Below are 21,003 nucleotides of genomic sequence, written 5' to 3'. Positions count from 1 at the left end.
CCCATTTCTGGACCTGCAGCAAACCCTGGAGACGAATCTCACCAACCTGGTGAAGCGCAACAGCGAACTGGAAAGCCAGATGGCCAAGCTGATCCAGATCTGCCAGCAGGTGGAGGTGGGTGAGGGCCGGGAGGGGCTGGGGGATCACCCAGCTCAGGGGGACAGTGGGGATCACCCAGCTCAGGGGGGCAGTGGGGATCACCCAGCTCAGGGGGGAAATGGGGATCACCCAGCTCCTTTCCTGGGGCTCCCCCGGGAGCAGAGGTGGGTGGGGGTACTCCCAAGCACTGGGGGACACAGGGATGGTTCCCAGGGGCCTGAAGGAGTTGTTCTGGTTGGGGGCCGCTGAGAAGGGACTCGGGCTGCTGAGCTGGCTCTGTGCTGGGGCAGCAGCAGCTTCGGGTGGATGACAGTGAAACCCAGCGTGGAAACTGGCTCAGCCAGGTGACACTGAGCCTGGAACAAGGCTCATCTGTGGGTGACACCGAGCCTGCAGAGAGGTCTCAGCTGGGTGACAGGGAGCCTGCAGCAATTCCTCGAACCACCAGCTCCCCACGGGACTAAACCCCAGGCTGCTCAGGGGGAGCTTGCCAGTCCCTGAGTTGTTTTCTTCACCCTCAGCACCGCAGGCCTTGCGGGGTGTGCAAGTCCTGTGCCTCCCCAAGCCCTGCCACGGGCCAGCAGGATGCAGGAATGCTGTGCTGGGATGTGGGATGTTGCCTCGGGAGCTGGCAGTAGGATGGAGGGATGCTGTGGGGGAAGGTGTGGCAGGATGCAGGGATGCTGCAGCAGGGCAAGGGATCTCCTGTGCTAGGTGCAGCTGTTTGCCCACAGCAAAGCAGCCATGGGGCACTTCCCAGGGGCTGCAGTTTGTCCCTCAGCTCCTGCAGTTTGTCCCTCAGCTCCTGCAGTTTGTCCCTCAGCTCCTGCAGTTTGTCCCTCAGCTCCTGCACTGGCAGCAGCCGGGTTTTGGGGCTGCAGAGGCGCTTCAGGCCCTGCGGCTGCTGCAGGCAGCGCCAGCGCTTTGTTCCTCGCTCCCTCAGCAATGTCCTGATGATCTGGCAAGAGGGAGTGAGTGCAGAAACCCTTTCTGTGAGTGCCAGCGGGGCCGAGTGTGCCACCAGCAGCTGGCAGCCACTGTCACAGTGTGCCAGAAGGAGGAGGGGGCTGGGATGCTCTGAACTTCCAGCCAAAGTAAGGAGCAGAAAAATCCCACTTGGCTCTGCAGCACTGCTGGCCTTTGTGTCACTGGTGCTGTCCTGCTTCTCTCCCTGGGCATCACTCTGCAGCAGCAATGGCTTTGGTGGAGCTGTCCCTCCTGGGCTTCCTCTTCCCCAGGGCTCAGTGGGCTTGGGCTGGCTCTGGGAACACGGATAGCAAACGGATGTGTGGCAGAGAGAGGAGCCAGGACGCCCTTGCAGAGCTCTGGCGACAGCCACCAGCCCTTGCTGCTCTGATGGGCCGTGCTTTGGCTCCGAGAACCCACCAGGGATGGAGAGGGATGTGGCTGGATGTCCTTCCAAACCCCTTCCTTTGAATCCAGCTCCAATATCTTAATGACCTGACATAGGACAAATTGAAAGATATTTGGTATTTCTGTCTGATCCTCAGAATCTGAGACCTCTAAGCTGTCATTTTGACAGAGTTTGGGAGTTTTCAGCTTTGTCAGAAACTCTGCTTAAAATAACAGTTGAAATAACATTTCTCAGCTATGCTGGATGCGCAGCCGGGCCCTCGGAGGCACCTTCGCAGGGAGCACAGTAAACTGTGAAGCAGAAAATATCTCTGCTCCCCATCAGTCTGATTGCAGGGAATTTTGCTTTTGAGCTATTTGTGGGCAAGGCACACAGGCAGGCACATGCAGTCCCCCTGTCCCCTGCCCCTCAGACACATTCGGTGCAAATCTCACGGCAGGTCCAGAGAACGGTGCCAGCAGCGCCTTGGGGACAGGGTTCACCCCTGAGAAGGGCCCTGTGCTGCCCCTCACAGTGACTCTGGGGCCTGGGGGCTGCACTGGGGGAGGTAGAAACGGCCAAATCCTGTGGCAGTGATGGAAATGTGGCCCAAGGAGAGCAGGTAGTAACCGGGCAGAGAAGCTGAGTTTGTAAATAGGGACGGTGCCAGCCCAGTGTCCCCACTGTGGGGGGAGCAGAAGCTGCATTGTCCCGTGGGACTGTGGCCTGTGTCAGGGCAGCCCCAGTGAGCTCCTGCTGTCCCCAGGGCACAGCAGAAACCTGCTGAGGACTGTGGAGGTGGGATGGGCTCCTCTGCTGCATCCCCGAGCTGCCGGGGCGTGCGGGAGGAGGATTGCCTGGTGTGAGTCAGGCTGTGGGATGCTGTTTCTCATCCCCATGAGGTGTAGGACAGGCTTTTCCCAGAGCTGAGTTTATTCCAGGACTGTTGTCCCTAGCACATTCCCCCTCAGCACTGAGGTGGGTGAAATGTTTTTTTCTCTCCCTTGTTACAACCAAAAGCTGCCCAGATTTCCTGCAGCCGCAGCACTGCTGAGTCCTCACCCCCAAACGCAGCATTTCCCTGGGAGCTGGTTCATCCCTGCAGAGTGCTTTGGCCACTGCCCAGGTGGTTTTGGGCCAGGGATTTGCCAGTGGAGCAGTGCTGGTCTGCAGTACCCCCTCCATGCTCTGCTGGCCCTTTGGGGGAACCCCAGCCTCGAAAATGCTCCTTTTTTGGCAGAAGGCAACTGGGAAAGGGAGGGACTGTGGTGTCCTCTGCAACTTCACCTGCCTTCAGCCCCACAACATGAGCATGGCTGAGGGCAGGTTCCTTGCCCTGGGCAGGTTTTCAGATTGAGGCTGTGGATGGCTACGGATTTACGTTGTCCTGGAGCCATCCTGGAAGGGGAACGCTCCGGGCCTGAGCTGCACCTTGGTTGGAGCGATGGGCCCAGGGCCGAGCTGAGGTGCCCCAACCTCCCCTCCTGTCCCTTGGCCCATTTCCTTCCCTCCCCTTGCTGTGCTGAGCCTTCAGCCTCATCTTTGCTCCTGTGCCCCAGAAGCTGAGTGAGAGGGGGTTCCAGGGAATTTGGGGTGACAGCCATCCCTGTGGGCACACAGCTTTGGGGCACCCTGGTGCTGCCAGCTCAGCCACAGCATCCCTGCCACAGCAGCTTGCTGCAGGCTCCAAACCCTGGGGCTGTTCCCTGCCCCCCGCCAGTGCAGCAGATTGGGAAGATTTTCCACTGTTTTTCCCCAGTGGAGCTCTCTTTGCAGACCATCAGCTGTCTCCCACTCCGGTGTTGCATAATCTGCTGGCCAGGTTTAAAAAAAGATCCTGTAGCAAAAATGTGGTTCACTCAAGGCTGCCTTGTTTCAGAGGGATTTGGGAATATAAAATGAGGAAAACTGAATTCTGTCCTGTAGTGTGCTTTAATGAAGTGCTGGGGCTCGAATCCTCTTCCATGAAGTGCATTCCCTCCTCTCCTGTCCTGTCCTGTCCTGTCCTGTCCTGTCCTGTCCTGTCCTGTCCTGTCCTGTCCTGTCTGTCCTGTCCTGTCCTGTCTGTCCTGTCCTGTCCTGTCTGTCCTGTCCTGTCCTGTCCTGTCCTGTCCTGTCTGTCCTGTCCTGTCTGTCCTGTCCTGTCCTGTCTGTCCTGTCCTGTCTGTCCTGTCTGTCCTGTCCTGTCTGTCCTGTCTGTCCTGTTCTGTCTGTCCTGTCTGTCCTGTCCTGTCCTGTCTGTCCTGTCCTGTCTGTCCTGTCTGTCCTGTCTGTCCTGTTCTGTCTGTCCTGTCTGTCCTGTCCTGTCCTGTCTGTCCTGTCCTGTCCTGTCCTGTCTGTCCTGTCCTGTCTGTCCTGTCTGTCCTGTTCTGTCTGTCCTGTCTGTCCTGTCTGTCCTGTCTGTCCTGTTCTGTCTGTCCTGTCTGTCCTGTCCTGTCCTGTCTGTCCTGTCCTGTCCTGTCTGTCCTGTCCATCCTTCCATGGATACTGCTCTTCCCTGGAGGCAGAGGACTGGACCCAGTGTGCTGTGTGTGCACAGCTGTGAGCACAGCCATGAGAGTGTTGTGTGTCCTTCCTCAAACCTGTGGGTCTTACATCCCTCCCAACACCTGTGAGCTGTGTGTCCCTCCCAACACCTGTGACCCTCCCAACACCTGTGACCCTCCCAACACCTGTGTGTCCCTCCCAACATCTGTGTGTCCCTCCTAAAACCTGTGTGTCCCTCCCAACACCGGTGTGTCCCTCCCAACACCGGTGTGTCCCTCCCAACACCTGTGTGACCCTCCTAAAACCTGTGTGTCCCTCCCAACACCTGTGTGACCCTCCCAACACCGGTGTGCTGCTGCTCCTCCAGGTGAACACAGCCATGCACGAGGCCAAGCTGATGGAGGAGTGTGATGAGCTGATGGAGATCATCCGCCAGCGCAAGCAGGTCATCGCCGTCAAGATCAAGGAGACAAAGGTGAGGGGTCCCAGCTCAGGTGTCCCTGGCCACAGGTGCCCTCCAGGGTGTGCCCCCCCCGTCTGGGATGAGCCAGCCCGGGCAGAGGGGTGCAGAGCCTGTGTTGCCTTGCCGAGAAGGGTTTGCTTTGGGCAGAGCCCGTGCTTCTCCTTGGCCAAACTCGGGGTGTCCCCTGGTGCTGCTCTCCGTGCCCAGGTGTCTGTCGCTGCCCCAGGCTCCTCTGCCAAGGAGAAGGCGTGAGCCTGGAGGAGGAACAGTGTGTTGGTTAGCGTGACAAGCTGGTGCAGAGGCTTGGATCACTCCAGACAGTTTCCTCAGGGCCCTTCACCACTGTGCTTCTAATAGAACAGTGTGGAATTAATACTGAAGGGCCACAGTCCAGTGCTGCAGAGAGCAGAGGCTGCACGTTCTGCATTGCAGCACAGCTGGGGGGAGCTGCTTCTCACCCTCATCTTCGTGGGAGTGTTTGGACCTTTCCTCCAGTGGTTCCAGGTGTTTCCCAGAGCTTTCCATGTGTAGCATCCCACCCCAGAGGGGAAGGGAGCACCCAAGATTCATAGATGCTCATGGTGGAAAGGAATGATAAATGTCAGATGTTCAGCAAAAGCTTATCAGGTTTTATTGGTCAGCTGCAAATGGTTTATTTGGCAGGGAGATTGTTCTATACTGATCTCCCAGTTTAAGCACACAGTGATGGGTTTTGGATAAAGGTGAAAGGGAAGAGAGAGAGGGAGGTGAATTAAAGCAAGAGAAAGACAGAGTGGAGCTCATCAGTCCTGGTTCCAGCATCAGTCCAGTTAACCGTGTCCAGGCTCCTGGGGGACCATTCTATAGATCCCTTTTGCCTGCCCTGGGGAGTTCTCAGTTTCTCTGCAAATCAGTTCTCATGCACAGTCCGTTCTTCCAGACCTTTCTGGAAATGGCTCAGAGGCTCTGGGGGTCTCTGGTGATCTCAAGGGGTGGCTCTGGGGGTGCCCAGGGGTGCCTGCATGACCCCGTTGCTGGGGTCCCTGTGTTGGGAGGGACACACAGCTCTCCCCCAGCTTGGGTGTCCCAGCAGGGTACCCGAATACCGCTGCTGCCCGGGCAGTCGGGAGCGGGTTCCACCAGCAGCACAGCTCCAGGACACCCTGGCAGCTGTGGGAGCTCTGAAATCCTGCTTCTACCCCAAGCACTCCAGGGAACATATTTTATGTAACGGTGCCGTCTGCCGGTCCATCTGTCTGTCTGCTTGCTCTTCCCGCCCTCTTCCTTGGCTGTTCCAGGCTCTGCTGTCCAGTTCCAGCCATGCTTAGAAGGGCCTGGAAGCTCCAAGATGTTGTTTTCCTACATTTGGCAGCTGGGTAGAGGCGAAGGGCACAGATTAGTGCCCAAACGCTCCGCAGAAGCAGTGGAGGAGGGAGTAACCTCTAGGGGCTGTGGCTGTTTTGAAGTGCTCCAGCTGAAGAGCAAGGAATTCTGCTTTCCTGCTGGATTGCCATTTGGTTTTCCATTTGTTCTGCCCTGCTTTTCCTGGCAAATGGCCCAACGGATGTGTGGAGCCTGGGAGGAGGGAGGGGGAGAAGATGCAGATTCCCTCATACCTTGTTCACGCAGCAGGTCGGTTCAGCAGCTGTGAATGTGACGTTTTCCATCAGCTCTGTGAACGCTTTCCCCGCTCCCGGGGTTCCCTTGGCCTGTGCTGAGCGGCAGGAGTCTCATGGCAGCGTGCTCTCCTCAGAGAGAGGATGCCTTGCCTTGCTCTCCAGCATCTCTCAGCCCCGGGACCCTCTGAGCAGGCTCAGGCCGTGTCTTGGGGCAGCCCCAGCAGGATTTAACGTGGGAAATGCTTTCTGCCCTCCCTCCTCGGAGCCGCTGGGACAGCCCTGTGCCGTTCCTCTGCTCCTCGCTCCATCAGCTCCTGGCTCGGGATGGTTCCCCCCGTGCCTGTCGGCTCCTGAGCGTGGCTGTGTGCTCCCCTGCAGGTGATGAAGCTGCGGAAGCTGGCCCAGCAGGTCGCCAACTGCCGGCAGTGCCTGGAGCGCTCCACGGTCCTCATCAACCAGGCCGAGCACATCCTGAAGGAGAACGACCACGCGCGGTTCCTGCAGACTGCCAGGAACGTGGCCGAGAGGTGGGCTGGGCTGGGGCACTGCTGCTGCTGCTGCTGCTGCTGCTGCTGCTGCTGCTGCTGCTGCTGCTGCTGCTGCTGCTGCTGCTGCTGCTGCTGGCCCCTGCTTCAGGTCCCTGGCCAGAGATGACCCAGCTCCCCTGCAGTCACCTCCCAGGAGATCCACAGCCACCCCTGCAGCCTCCCACGAGCTCCGGGTTCCCATCCCTCACAGGACAGTGCTGCCTGCCAGCTCCTAGCAACACTGCCAGCAATTCCCCTTCCCTGGGTGGGAGAGTGCTGGAGATGCCGGTCCAGAGGCACTTCAGGGGCCAATCAAAGCTGCAAACCCCAGGGATGGAGCCCCCCACTCTCAGGGAAGCTGTCCCCAGGCTAGCCCACGCTCCTGGCCGGGCTCTGTAGGTGCAGGCCGGTTTCCTGGCAGCAGCTGAGGCACAGGCAGGCTGTCCCCATCCCTGTGCCTCCCTCCTGCACCCTGCAGCGAACTGACGGTCCCTCCTTTCCTTCCAGGGTCGCCATGGCAACTGCATCCTCGCAAGTCCTGATACCAGATATCAATTTTAATGATGCCTTTGAAAACTTCGCTTTAGATTTTTCCAGAGAGAAGAAGCTGCTGGAGGGGCTGGATTATCTGACAGGTGAGTGCTCAGGGGTGCTCCCCTCCGTTCCTTCCCCTCAGCCCCCGGCCTGTGCTCCACCAAGGGCTGGCAGACCTGTGCTAGGACTCAGCCAGTGACAAGCGCCAGGTCAGCTGTGGCAGAGCAGGGCCTGTGCTGTCCCCAGCACAGTGACGTGTCCCCATCCTCCTGGTTCACCCTGCCTTTCCTGGAAGAGCCATGGAAAGGTCCAGAAAGATCAAAAATTATGGTCTCTGTGACCTGGTGGGGGAGGCTGAAGTCCGTAAGGATGCAAGAGGGATAAGGATTATATAAGGATCCACAAGGATTACAGAGGAGGAATGATGAATTAACCAATTATTATATTTCTAGGGCACTCTCTGCTTTAACATTTCCCTTTTCCTGCCCTTTTTCTGGGTCACTTGGTCCCAGATTATGAGCCCTGCTGGGCAGGACCTCAGTGTGCCCCTCAGTGCTGCCCTGATGCCCCAGCACAGACTGATCCCTGCCCTGGGGGTCTGGGAGCAGCAGTGCTGCTGGACCAGCCTGTGCTGGAGCACTGGAGGGATGAGAGCTCCAGGGAGGTGAGGACATCCTCACTCACCCAAATCTGATTTTGGCATCGTGAGGCAGATCAGCTTTCAGTGAAAGATTAGCACAAGCATGTCCAGGTCAGTAATGAGATAAAATACTTACTCCACAACCACTGCAGGGGAATAGGTGGATTTGGAAGTGGGTTCTCAGCCTGTTTCAGGGTGGGGGTGTCAGACCTGATGGATCAGCAGTGAAAACCCTGTGCTCTGACTTCTGGATGCCTTGTTAAACTAAAAAGTTTCGTTCAGTGGGGAACACAATGACAGATAAACTGAGGGAGTTCTCGCCGTTGGGACTGTACTCCTGCCGCAAGCCCGGCTCAGCCCAAGCATGAGTGAAAAAGCCCTGGGTTTTTAAGGAAGGAAAGCCCAAACTGACCAAAGTGTGTGGTCTGTGCCATCCCACAGCACCAAACCCGCCGTCAGTCCGTGAGGAGCTCTGCACAGCCTCCCACGACACCATCACCGTGCACTGGATCTCCGAGGACGAGTTCAGCGTCAGCTCCTACGAGCTGCAGTACACCATCTTCACCGGCCAGGCCAACTTCATCAGTAAGTCACCACACTGCCCTCCAGCAAGGAATCCATGTTGCCCACACACTGCTCCATCCTTGGAAGTGTCCAAGGCCAGGTTGGAGCAACCTGGGATAGTGGGAGGTGTCCCTGCCCATGGCAGGGGGTGCCACTGGATCAGCTTTAAGGTCCCTTCCAACCCAGACTGTTCTGGGATTCTGGAAGGAAAAGGTTCTCAGGTTCATCAGTGGGTTTAAAGGCTGGGTATTTGTGGAGAAAAGAGCAGCAAAGGATCTACCAAGGGCTGGTGGATCTGAGCAGTGGACACCTCTCTGTGCTGGGGGACATCCCTGCGGTGCTCTGGTCCGCACTCGGTGTCATCAGCCCTGACTTGGAGGAGCATTGGAGGCTCCTGTGCAGCTCCCAGCTCCGTGTACCTGGGATCACACGTGGGGCAGCGCTGGCTGCTCCGTGGCTGATCACTAACGTGCTTTATAAACCCTCTGAACGTATTTCCAGGCCATTTTTCATGAAGATTACTGCCATACTGAGTTTTCCACACCACCACAGATTTGTCTCACAGGGCTGGGATTTGATTTGGGCACTGAGGACAGTCATTGATGGTCTGAGGAAGTTTTACTCCTGGCTTTCCTAGCAGCACTTGCCTTTGTGAGCAGCTCTGACCAGGTGGCTCGGAGTGGGAGTTTGGGCTGTCAGTCTGTCCCGCTGGCTGGAAGGACGCTGGCAGCGGCAGCGCGGTGTCACGGCTCCGGAAGGCTGTTCAGTGCACTCTGAAACGTGCAGGAAGCTGCCAGAGAAAGTTCCCTGTGACTTTCCAGGCTGGATCTCACCTCCCCAGCCCCGGCCCAGCCTTTGCCCTTGTTTTGAAAAAGGAGATGATGTGTTTCCTTTCCATGGAGGCTGCCGCAGCCAGACCCGCCCTGCTCGGCTCTCCTCTCCCTCCCAGCGGGAGCACGTTGTCTCCAGCACTTTGTCCTCTGGAAGCCTGGAGAGCTCAGCCACCTCTCTGGCCCTGCTCTTGGATGGCCACCAGCTCCATGTCCCCTGCACTTCCAGCTGGGGACTTGCTGGTGTCACTGAGTGGTTTTGGTGGGGAGGGACGTCGGAAGGGCCCTGTGCCAGCTCTGTGCGGTTCAGGCTGACAGCCTGCTCAGGGCTTGCTTGTTGAGGAAGAAGGACTGTCCAGGGATGGAGCAGCAGTGCTTCCTCACCCTCAGCCAGGAGGATTTTTCCCTTTTCCACTCAGGATTTCCCCTGCTGCAGCTCACGTCCTTGGCCTGGGACACCGCCAGGGAAGGATCTGGCTCTCACCTTTTCCCACGTGCCACTTGAGTGGCTTGGAGTCCCATACACCCAGGGACTTGGGAATGAGTCCCCTGCCCGCCTCTGGGGTCTGGCACAGGCACTGGGGAAGGAGGAGCTGTGGGGACCACGAGGGTGAGGAACAGTGAGGGCAGTGCTGGAGCAGAGCCCGGAGGGTCACATGGCAGAAGTGTCCTCCTTGGCCAGCCAGCAACCCCCAAGTTGCTTTTCGTAGGAGGAGTGAAGAAAACATCAGTTAAATCCCTAAGAGGAAAATGAATAACTTATTGTCCCTTGGAATAGCACAGTCTGGGTGATGGGACCATGTGAGCCTTGGCTGAACTCGTGTGAGGAGACACTGGAACACTGAGCAGGAGCTGGGAGCCTGACCAGGAGAGGAAATACCTTTCCAAGGTGTGCAGAGCTGGCCTGTGGAACCCATCCCCTTCAGGCTTCCATCAAAGCCAAGAGCTTGGCAAGAGCCAGACATGTTTATGGATGATGAGTGCTACAGTAAAAGGGAATTTTAAAGCTTTGGCAGGGGTAGGAGAGAGGAGGTTGGTCTTCAAGGCCAAGCTCTTGGAGATTGTTTTGCGAAAGAAACCTACGTGAAGGTCAAGTCCTTGTGGCTGTCATCTCTCAGCCACCTCGTTCTTCCCGATGGGGCATCCCCAGCTGCTCCCTCCTGCAGGAAGGTGACACCGAGCAGGCCGGGCTGGAAGCTGTGCTCCAACGAGAGCAGCTCTGCGTGCAGGCTGCAATCAGGATCACATCTGTTTTATTTTCTACTTCACATCACACTGCTCTGCCCCTCGGCCATTCCCACGTGTATCCCAAACCAAATTCAGGGTGACAGGGACTGCAACCTGCCCTTGTCCTGCGGCTGAGCCAGCCACTGAAGAGAAATGAATTGGAAGCTGTTGCAGAAGAGGTGTGGAGCGTTCCCAGCTCCTGCCTCCCAGCCCTGCACATGTTGAAAACCCCCCAAATTCACTCCTCACCTCGCACCAGATCTCAGAAGCCTCCAGCTTCTTCCACGCTTCCTTATTCCTTTTGGCTCGGAGCCCTGCTCCTGTGCTGTGATAGCTGCCCTGGTTTCCCCACAGGATCCTTGTCCCCAGTTCCAGCTACTCAAGCCAGCTGCAGGTGATCCTCATCCCAGTCCTGCTGCTGGCAGGAGCAGCCTCAGTGGCACCATGTAAGGCTTTTCCCCTTTCCTGGAGCGCTGTGTCACCCCACCAGAGGTACAGCACTGCACTTCCACACGTGCCAGGCCCTGTAACTCAGACACTGCAGATCACTGCAGCAGTCAGCTTGGCACCTCCATGGTCTTGGATTCTTCATTCCTTCCCATTTCCAGGAAGAGTTCAGCCTCCTGAATGATTTCCAAGCGTCTGGATCCCTTCACTGGGAGCTCATTTTCTTTGAACCGCTCTGCACACCAGTCTAGTCAGGGAGCCAACATCAGCCTCCCTTAGCCATGGATTATTACTTCCCACCCTGGTGCACTGAGGACTGGGCAGGAGCAAGATTCAGTTGCAAACACGTCGATTTGGGTGCAGATAAATCCCTTTCTGCTGCTGGAGCTGCACACGGGGGCCCTGGAGCAGGAGGGAGGCTGTCCTGCAGGAGCAGAGACATGTGAGAGTGACAGTGGGCTGGTGCTGGGAGGGTGGTGGGATGATGGTGGCTGTCACCCCCTCCCAGGCACCAACAGCTTCCTCTGCCATCTGCCCAGGCTGGAAGGTGCTGCTGGCTGAATTTCCCTCTCTGCACCCTTTCCCCATCACTTCCCATGGCAGCATCCCAAGATGCCAGCACTGCAGCCCTGGCCCTGCCTTACCAACATTGCCTTTGTGTGATAATGAAAAAGATTCTGTGTTGCAGGGATTTATCATCTCTGGAAATTTCCCTGCAGACACTCGGAGCTGCCAGGCAGGGGTAAAACCTTCCGAGGGACACGCGGGCGTGAGCTCCGCATCAGCAGCACGGGGCTTTGTACTCTGTCCTTCCCTGGGAATAAATGGGAATAAATCCCCTCTCCTGCACTCCAGGTCTCTACAACTCCATGGACAGCTGGATGATCGTCCCCAACATCAAGCAGAACCACTACACGGTGCACGGGCTGCAGAGCGGCACCCGCTACATCTTCCTGGTGAAGGCCATCAACCAGGCGGGCAGCAGGAACAGCGAGCCCGCCCGCCTCAAGACCAACAGTAGGTGTCCAGGCCCTGAGCTGGCCGGGACAGGGGGGACAGGGGTGACAGGGGACACTTTCCTGGGCACTGGGGTTAGGCTTAGGCAGGGCTGAGTGCTGGTGGGGAGCGGGCAGCGGGATGGAAACACTGCACAGCTGCTGTGGGATTGTGGTTTTGGTGCTAAAGCACCTTCCACAAGGACCTATCCCTCACTTCCCACTCAGGGCTGGAGAGCCATGTGGCACTGATGGCCACGTCCCCCTCTGCCACCACTTTGGTGTTCCTCTGCCATCTGTGTTTGTGGAAGCTTCTGAATTCCTGAAAGTTTGATTTAGCCATATACGTGGATATAATATATATTGATTTATTTCCTTCTGTGGCCGGCCTCAGGGGACAAGGGCTCCTTTGGGTGTCCAGAGGTGCTGCATCCCTGTGCTGCAGCCCCAGCTTGTCCTCACTGGCTTTTCCTCCTGCTGGTATTCGGGACCAGGGCTTCTCCTTTTCCAGTGGACAGTATCCAGAGGATATCACACCCACGCCTTCCCACTGCTGTAACCTTGCTGGAAGTGTCAGCAGCTCATATTTCCCAGAGCGTTCTGTTCCTGCAGGGATGTCTGGGAGATGTCCCCATGGCCAGAAGGTCAGTGCCAGGACACGGCGCTGTCAGTGCTGCCACCAGATCTGCGCTCCTGGGGAGAACAGGCTTGGTTTAGTGACAGAGAGAGACCATCCTCTGCTGAGGTTCTGGGCAGGCCTCACTTAGGATCAAGTGCCCAAAAGCTGCTGAATGTGCTGGAATGCAGGAACAGGCCCAGCTCTGGCCATAAGGGCAGGGAAATGGGTTTTACAGCCCTTGCCTCGGCCACCGCATCCTGCCTTATTTTCCCTCGCAATTCTGGCTTTTCCTGATTTCTGCGTCTCTTGGCAAGACCTCGGTGTGCTACAGGATGGCTCCATCCCCATCCCATGTGCGATGTCAGGAGTGAGGGTGATGCCTGAGCAGCTGGGCTGCAGGGTCACTGTTGGTGACTGAATCGTGCTAGTGGAGGTGTTTTTAAGGAGCAGGATGATCCCTGCAGAAGCTTCCCAGCAGGGAATCTGGGAAAAGGTTCATAGGTTTAGATGGATTTCTGGCTTTCCTATGACCTGATGACTCAGCAGTACAGTGCTGCATCTTTGTTTCTTCCTTTGCAGAAGGTGATGTCTTCAGGGAGGGCAGGATGGTGCTGGCAGCCATCTGTGTGTGCCCTGTGTCGCACAGGTGGCATCTTGGATGGGGATAGGGACACTGCCACTGCAGGCAGAGAGGGGGGACAGAATGCAGGAAGGGCTGGCTTTGTGTCCCTGTGTCCCTGCAGCTTTGTTTGTTCTCTGGGCAGAACGTGGTGGGTGCCTGCAGCGTCCCTGGGAGCAGAGTTCATATCCATCCCTCCTTTCTGTCCACACATTTCCAGGCTGGGCTGGGCTGGGCTGAGCTGAGCTGGGCTGAGCTGGGCTGGGCTGAGCTGGGCTGGGCTGAGCTGGGCTGGGCTGGGCTGGGCTGGGCTGGGCTGGGCTGGGCTGAGCTGGGCTGAGCTGAGCTGGGCTTGGCTGGGCTGGGCTGAGCTGGGCTGGGCTGAGCTGGGCTGGGCTGGGCTGGGCTGAGCTGGGCTGAGCTGAGCTGGGCTTGGCTGGGCTGGGCTGAGCTGGGCTGGGCTGAGCTGGGCTGGGCTGGGCTGGGCTGGGCTGAGCTGAGCTGGGCTGGGCTGGGCTGGGCTGGGCTGGGCTAAGCTGGGCTGGGCTGGGCTGGGCTGGGCTGGGCTGAGCTGCTGCCCCCGGGTTTGGCTGAGCACGGGGTGTCTCCTGCTCCTGGGGATCTCGTTCCCATCATTTCCATGGCTGTTCCATAGAGCAGCAGGCAGCCTGTCCTCGCTGTCCCTCTGGGTGGGTGGCAGCAGTGTCCCTCGCCGTGAGCCCTGTGCTGGCTTCGGGGGAGCGGGGTGGGGGTCTGGGGTCCTGCAGGGTGGGGCTGCAGCTCCAGCACACAGCTCCCTCTGCCTGGCTCCATCCCCCTGACCTTGGCCGTGTTCCTGGCTGCCTCCTCTCGCTCCCACACAGCCGGTGGTGCCAGACAGGATTTCCTCTGCCCCGCAGGGAAGGGAGGGATCGTGCAGCTGATAAATGACCCGGGGGCTGCTGCCCCACAGCTCTCGTGCAGGGATGACCAACAAAAGGCTGTCAGGAATATCCCAGAAAGCTGAATTTGTGGGATAATCAGAGTGACCAGCCCAGGAGATACACGTTAATGATGAGAGGAACCATTAATGATGAGGAACCATCACAACCCTCAGCTCTGTGCAGGGCTGGGGGCTGGAGAGCAGGGACTGGCAGGCACAGAGGCTGGTGGTGGTGCAGGAGCAGGGAGTGATGGCTGCAGTCAGAACCCCCCTTCCTCTGCTTGGGACCATCATGACCTCTGTGAAGTCTGTATTTTTTCCCGGTGCCAGAGTGGTGTTTTGGGAAGGGGTTGATGGTAGCAGGTCCCTGGCTGTGTTCTCTGAAGTGCCCTCTGACCCTGCCAGCCCGCCCATCGCACACGCTGCCTGTGGGTGCAGCTCCAGCGCTTGCTCCAGGACATGCCAGCACAAACCAGTGACAAGGGCTGGGCTCCAGTTCTTCACACTGACCTTAGCAAGGGGTTGCCTTCGGAGACAGAGCTGTGAGTGTCTCTCTCCTGATGGAGCCAAGTATTTTTATACCTCACTTCCTCGGAGCTTGTCTCTTTGCATTACTGCCAGGAAAAGATACGGCAGAAAGATCAGAGCAGCCAGGAGAAGGAGGGGGCAGGTCACTCCCAATTTGCAGCTTTACTTTCAGGCTTCTCAACTCAATTATTCAGCAAATTGGGCTCCGAGGAAAAGCAGCACGAGCTTCCATCAGGTAACAGAGCAGGGCACAGATGAGCTCTGCCCTGCAGCTGCCGTTGTCGCTGATGTTGGAGCTCTCTGCAGAAGTTCCCAGCTGTCCTGGGGTTCTCCTGGTGTGTCTGTTTGCAGGGTTTCCTGCCTGTTCTGGGGGTGCCCAGCCCAGGCTCAGCCCCACTGCCATGGTGGTGTCAGTGTTTCTCCTTGCTGCGACTCTGTGTCTGTAGCCAAAAATGGGAGCGTGCAGGAGGACACAGCTAGTCATGCCCCGAGCCAGGTACCAAAATGTGAGGGTGAAGGTATTGGCAGGACTTGGGGTGTTCTCTTCAGCTGTCACTTGCTTTGTCCTGAGGCAGGTGAATCCCTATGGAAATGTTCCCTGGAGCCTGTGTGAGATTCACTGCATCTCGCATGAAAACACAGCAGCAAAGCCCACCTGAACTCAGTTTGCTTCTTTGTAGCATCTTTTGTTTGCAAGTCCAGGGATAGTCTGAGGACTTCCAGAAGGGAATCACGGGCAAACAAGGAGGTTGGTTGGAGCTCTGGGACATCACCCAGACCTGGTCTGGTTTTGGGGAAAGCACCCAAGTGAACCACCATGAAATACGCAAAGCTGAGAACACAGGATGTGAAGAAGCCCCTTGCCATGGTGCTAATAACACAAATCCTGACCCATGTGTCTCCTCCCCACAGGTCAGCCATTCAAGCTGGACCCCAAGATGGCTCACAAGAAGCTGAAGATCTCCAATGACGGGCTGCAGATGGAGAAGGACGAGAGCTCCTTGAAGAAGAGCCACACGCCGGAGAGGTTCAGCGGCACGGGCTGCTACGGCGCCGCCGGCAACGTCTTCATCGACAGCGGCTGCCACTACTGGGAGGTGGTGGTGGGATCCTCCACCTGGTAAGGGGGAGGGTCCTGTGTGAGGGGGGATGCTTTGCCAGAGATGCCCACCCTGTGCCCTTCTACAGCAGGTGGGCTCTGAGAGCGCAGGGTGCCCGTCGGGGCTGGGCCTGGTGCTGAGCGCAGCTTCTCCTCTCCTGCAGGTACGCCATCGGCGTGGCTTACAAGTCAGCCCCCAAAAACGAGTGGATCGGGAAGAACTCCTCTTCTTGGGTCTTCTCCCGCTGCAACAACAACTTTGTGGTGCGGCACAACAACAAGGAGATGCTGGTGGAGGTGCACCCGCAGATGAAGCGCCTCGGTGTGCTCCTGGACTACGACAACAACGCGCTCTCCTTCTACGACCCGGCCAACTCCCTCCACCTGCACACCTTCGAAGTCTCCTTCATCCTGCCCGTGTGTCCCACCTTCACCATCTGGAACAAATCCCTGATGATCCTGTCGGGGCTGCCCGCCCCGGATTTCATCGATTACCCCGAGCAGCAGGAGTGTAACTGCCGGCCGCAGGAGTCCCCGTACGTGTCAGGAATGAAAGCGTGTCACTAGGCTGCCAGGCCCGCCGTGCCCCGTGCAGCGCCGGCCGTGCCGGTGTTTGCCGGAGCTGGCAGCCGTGCCGGAACGCCGCTGGCGAGCAGTCGAGCTCCACACCCAGCTCCACCTTATTTTCATGGAAAAGTGGAAGAACCTGGAACCACGGCTGGAAAGGAACTGCCGTTGGTGAGCTCCGGAGTGCGCAAGAGCGGCTGGAGCAGCTCCCTGGTGCCGGCTCCCATCTCTCCCCAAGAAGATTGTCACCTGGATGGTTCTGTCTTCCCTTGGGGGCTGGAAGGGCCAGGGCAGCTTTCAGGGTGACCTGAGGTGCCACGGTGGTCAGGGAATGGCTCGTGCGTCCCACGAGGTGCAGGCTGGGCAGGAGGGATGGGCTCTGGAGCCCGCTGACAGCTGGTGTGAGGACCCAGAGCATGAGCAGCACTTTCCAGGCAGGACTTTCCGTGTGGCTGAGGCTCGGTGGCTTCCCTGGTGGGGTGGATAAGGCTCGGAGCCCTCGGGCTCGGTGAGCCCTGGCAGCGGTTGTGTGGTGGTCCCGTGGAGGGAGGGTGCTGGTGGTCTGTGAGTGAAGGTGGCACTGAGGGTGCTCCCCGTGGCCGTCCGTGCTGCAGGTGGCATGCTCCTGATGCATTTCTGGGGTCCTGCAGTGGAGAGCCACGGACCCCCAGCCCACCATCTCCTCCTTTGAGAGCTCCCAGTAACTGGGGAGGCCTGCATCCTTGAGGAGCTTTGGCCCCTGGCACAGAGGTTTGGCAGCTGCTCCTTCCTGATGGGGTCTGGCCGGCAGTGCCCTGCTCCACACAGGCCTCCATTAGTGTTCTGTCTGGTGTCCCAGCAGCAAAAACTCATCTTCCTACTCTGAACCCGCACTAGAGTCCTGCTCAAAGACCACCTCTATGCTCTATGACCCAAAAATCTCAATTTATGACCCCAAATGTTGACTTCTGGTTTGTTCTCCATCATGCCAGGGGGTTGAGCTGGATGCATTTTAAAGATCCCCTCCAGCTCACACTATTCCATGTTTCTGTGGTGGTGTGAGTGTGGAACCATCCTGTTTGCTCTGTGGCCGAGGACTGAGTCTGTCCCTGAGGCTCAGGGTTGAATTCATCTGGAGCCAGTTCAGAATTCCTCTGGAGGAATTCCCAGTGCCCCAGCCAAGGGGGTGTATGTGGGTGACTGCTGGTGACAGCTTTGCCCAGGAAGAGAGTACAAACGAGCCCGTTCCTCAGCACACCATCTCTCGTGTGTGGGGCTGAGGTTTTTGGAAAAGGGAGGTGGGCAGCAGCTCAGGAAAAGGATCTGCTGCCAGCCCTGCCAAGCTGAGAGGGGTTTCCCCTGATACAGGCTGCTGCCCCGTGGTGCCTGGCAGGGAAGCCCAGGGGATGCAGCTCTCCTTCAGAGTCCTGCTGAGCACAGGAGCAGCTGCGCTTGCCTCTCCCAGCCCCGGCTGCCGGAGCTCGGGGAGGCTGCAGCGGAGCGTGTCTGCTGTCCCCGCAGCCTGGCACGGCCCCCCTTCACTCTGGGAGGTTAAAGCACCCTTTGGAGATGGATGTTTTTGACAGGAAGGTCCCGTGGGGCTGCTCATGCTGTGCCATGGGGGACGCCAGGCGCTGAGGTGGATGTTGGCCCTGGGAGCGCTCGGCATCCTCGGCTCAGAGACCACGAGCCCTTAACGTGACATTTGCACCTGATGAAATTGCACTAATTGTGGGACCCCCTGGCCCCCACACGTGTCTGGAAGCTGGCCAGGCGGGGCTGGGGGAGCCCCACACCCCGAGCAGGGGCTGGGGGCCTTTCCCAGGCACCCACACTGTGGTACAGAAAGCAGAGCCCCCCCCAGTTGTCACCGTGATTGGGGAGCAGCAGCCCCATCCCTGGGCCCTGCTCAGGACATGGAGGGGGGGCTCAGGTGCTGGTTCCTCTGCTCCTGGTGACACCAGTGTCCAGGTTCGGGATGTGTGCACTCCTGGCTCCCCTCAGCCTCCCCTTCCACGTGTAACATTCCTGCTTCCGTTTTGTCTGGGGGGAGGGCTGTTCTTCCTGGTGGCTTTTTCCCTTGGTTTAGTTTTTTTTTTTTTTTTTTGCAACTTCTTTGTTAATGTGTGTACATATATATATATATAAATATATATATAAAAATTATAATATAATATATATACGTTACTGGGTATGTCTGTGTGTGAGGGAGGCCATAAGGTGAGGATAGGCCTGGGATCTTCTTGCTAGCTGTCACAGTGTTCCCCAAACCTGGCAAAACATATGGCTGTGCATCCACGGGAGCAGAGGGGACTTGTGGTACCACCCTGCAGCAGCTTTCCTTGTGCTGGGCTCGGCCCAGCCTGGAGAGCCCGTGGGGTGGCACAGCTAAAGCTCCATCCAAAAACATCTGTACACATCTGCACCCTGCTGCCAGCCCCGGGAAGATGTCTCGTTATCCAGGACACTGAGTGTGCCAGCCTGCCCTTGCCACAGTCCTGGATGGCCACAGGGACTCTGGACATCTCCGAGTGTCACCCACGCCCTGCTGGTGCTCCCCAGTGCCGTGGGGAGGGTGGGGATGGAGCTGGTGACAGCCCCCCCAGCACAGAGCCCCTCTTGAGCACAGGGACCAGCAGGGAGGAGCTGGGGGTTCTCCTCTCCCCCAGCCCCTGCCCTGGCTCACATCCTCGGGGTCCCCCCCGAGCCCCCCAGAGGGGAATGGCCCTGGGGAGGGGGTGCCCCGTGCTGGAACGGGGCCAGCAGGCAGAAGCTGCTGGAGAAGGGGCAGCACAGGCACACAAACCTGCAGAAGGCAGAGCCCATTTCTGGAGCACAAGTGCCTAAAATATTTATTCAGTGAAGACATACGGTGCAAAGCAGCATGGTGGAATTAAATATTTCTTACTTCGTGCCTTTGCTCCAGGCTTTTTCCTGTTAAACATTAACCACCAGCACACGGAACCTGCCTGGAGGAGGAGGTGCTGCTTCCACTAGGAACAAACCTGTGGTGTTTGCGTTGGTCAGAGCTCTGCCCTTGCTGTGGGGTGGCAGTGACACACAGCACTGAGGGGCTGGGGCCAGGAACACCCCACTGCCCAGAGCCCCACGGCGAGGAGCAGGGAGCTGCAGTGCCCAGGGCTCTCAGCCTCCATTTCCAGACATGCTGTTCCCTGCCCCAGCCCGGTTTGCTGCGTGTCCTGGGACAATCGTGTGGTGTCTGGCAGGGATCTGCAGGATCCCTGTCTGTCAAACGGATCCTGACACCAGTCCCAAAAGCCAGAGGTGCCCCGACCCTGGTGAGCAGCCAGGAGAGGAGCAGGGACACAACGGGAGCAAAACTGGGGCTGTTCCAGGTCTGTGCAGGGGAACACAGATCCTCTGCTGTCACCACGGGACTGCAGTCCCTGGAGAGGACCCGCTCCCCCCTCCGTGGCATTCACACAGCACAGGGACCTTTTCTTTGAAACTGAAAAACGAAACCTTCCAAAGGAGAAGCATTTCCCGAATGGCCACAAATGGGCACCTGAAGAGCAGAGCCTGGGAGTGGAGAGGTTTGCTGGGTTCTGCAGTCAGCCCACCCCGAAACCGCCGGGAGAACACCCCGAAACCGCCGGGAGAACACCCCGAAACCGCCGGGAGAACACCCCGAAACCGTGCAGCCCCCAGTCCGGAGGAGCCTGTGGCCCCCGGGGTGAATCTGGGGGCTCAGCCGGCTCTGGCAAGAGCACGGAGCTGCTCTCGGTCTCTCCGGTGTCTCCAGAGCTGCTCTCGGTGCCCCCGGAGCTCCCAGGACCGCAATTCCCCGCAGGGATGCGGCTGTCGCTGCTCCCCTCGCTGCCGGCAGGATTCCTGCCCGTGCCTCGGGCTGGACTCGCCGGGATGGACGCTAGCCCAGTTACTAGCCCGGTGCCGGGGGGCTGGGAAGGGCACGCCTTGGCAGAGCAGGGTCCCGAGGTGCCGGGAATCGCAGCCCATCCCTCCTCCCTGCACCCCGGCGGAACAGAGGGAGCTCCGGGGTCTGCCCCGCTGTCCGTGAAGCGGCGTTAGTGGGGAATGAGTCCTGGGAGGGGAACACGCGTTTTCCTCCGGGGCTTTCCACGGGTGCGCTCCGTGATCCCGGCCTAAACCCATCTCCGGGACACACCGCAGCCCCAGGCAAAGCCCAAAGGGATGGGGAGCGCTGGGACAGCGGAGCCGGAGCTCTCCCTGTGGGGCTGCCTTGGCTCGGAGCCCGCCCGGTGCCAGCCGAGGAACGGCGGTGCTGGGCAAGGGGGGAGCAGAAGAAATGTGGCAGTGTCACCTCAGTGTCCTCTGGCTGTGGCCAAAGGTCCCTGAGAGCCGTGGCCAGGCGGGACTGCTCCCTCCAGCCCAGCACGGCCGGCTGCTGCAGCCCCCGCGGGTGCCGGGGCTGGCCCAGGGCTCTGTGTCCCAGCTCCTGGAACCAGGGGAAGCTGCATAAAGGATCTCATCCCTGGCCACCTCTTCCCCACAACAGGCAGTGCCAGCACGAGCCCAGGAAGGAGCTCTTCCCTTTCTCTTCCTGCCTCTGGTGCCTTCCCCTGCCAGCCTCGGGTTTCTAGGAAACGGCATCCCTCATTGTGAAAGCCAATTTAAAACCATCACTCACATGGCAGGTTGTTTCATGGAAAGGGAAGGGCTGCTCTGAGCTGATGGAATGAGTTTTGCTGCTGCTTTCCAGGAATGTGCTTCAAACACAAGAGGTTTCAGCATCACAAATACCGAAAATCAAACCAGAAATGGATTCTTCAAGTCAACTAGGAGGGAAAAATACAGCATGTGACATGGGCTTGGGAAGGCTAATGACAGGTTTTAGGGACTGAGGGGAAGGTTGGCTTTTTAATTTCTTCTGTAGTTCATGAAATCAGAAATTTTAAAAATCC

At 58.3% G+C, this 21,003-nt stretch overlaps 1 protein-coding gene across 4 annotated transcripts in view; it reads left to right on the top strand.

Annotated features, from left to right (window-relative positions):
- Positions 1-18,222, top strand: part of MID2 (midline 2) — a 62,130-nt gene extending 43,908 nt beyond the window's left edge. For all 4 annotated transcript variants that reach the window (XM_088062541.1, XM_088062542.1, XM_088062543.1 and 1 more), the window contains exons 3-10: positions 20-115; positions 4,309-4,416; positions 6,381-6,529; positions 7,037-7,164; positions 8,145-8,288; positions 11,627-11,788; positions 15,367-15,574; positions 15,718-18,222. In XM_088062541.1, coding sequence (XP_087918667.1) covers positions 20-115; positions 4,309-4,416; positions 6,381-6,529; positions 7,037-7,164; positions 8,145-8,288; positions 11,627-11,788; positions 15,367-15,574; positions 15,718-16,120 — 1,398 coding nt within the window. In that variant the 3' untranslated portion in view covers positions 16,121-18,222. The remainder of the gene's footprint in view (positions 1-19; positions 116-4,308; positions 4,417-6,380; positions 6,530-7,036; positions 7,165-8,144; positions 8,289-11,626; positions 11,789-15,366; positions 15,575-15,717) is intronic.
- Positions 18,223-21,003: the final 2,781 nt, after the last annotated feature.

This window comes from Pseudopodoces humilis, chromosome 15, assembly GCF_049639895.1.
Source record: "Pseudopodoces humilis isolate 2021_Gansu_Grassland_sample_001 chromosome 15, ASM4963989v1, whole genome shotgun sequence".
Lineage (NCBI taxonomy): Eukaryota > Metazoa > Chordata > Aves > Passeriformes > Paridae > Pseudopodoces > Pseudopodoces humilis.
Note: the sequence above shows the minus strand (reverse complement) of the source record. Positions and strands in the feature narration are given on the sequence as shown.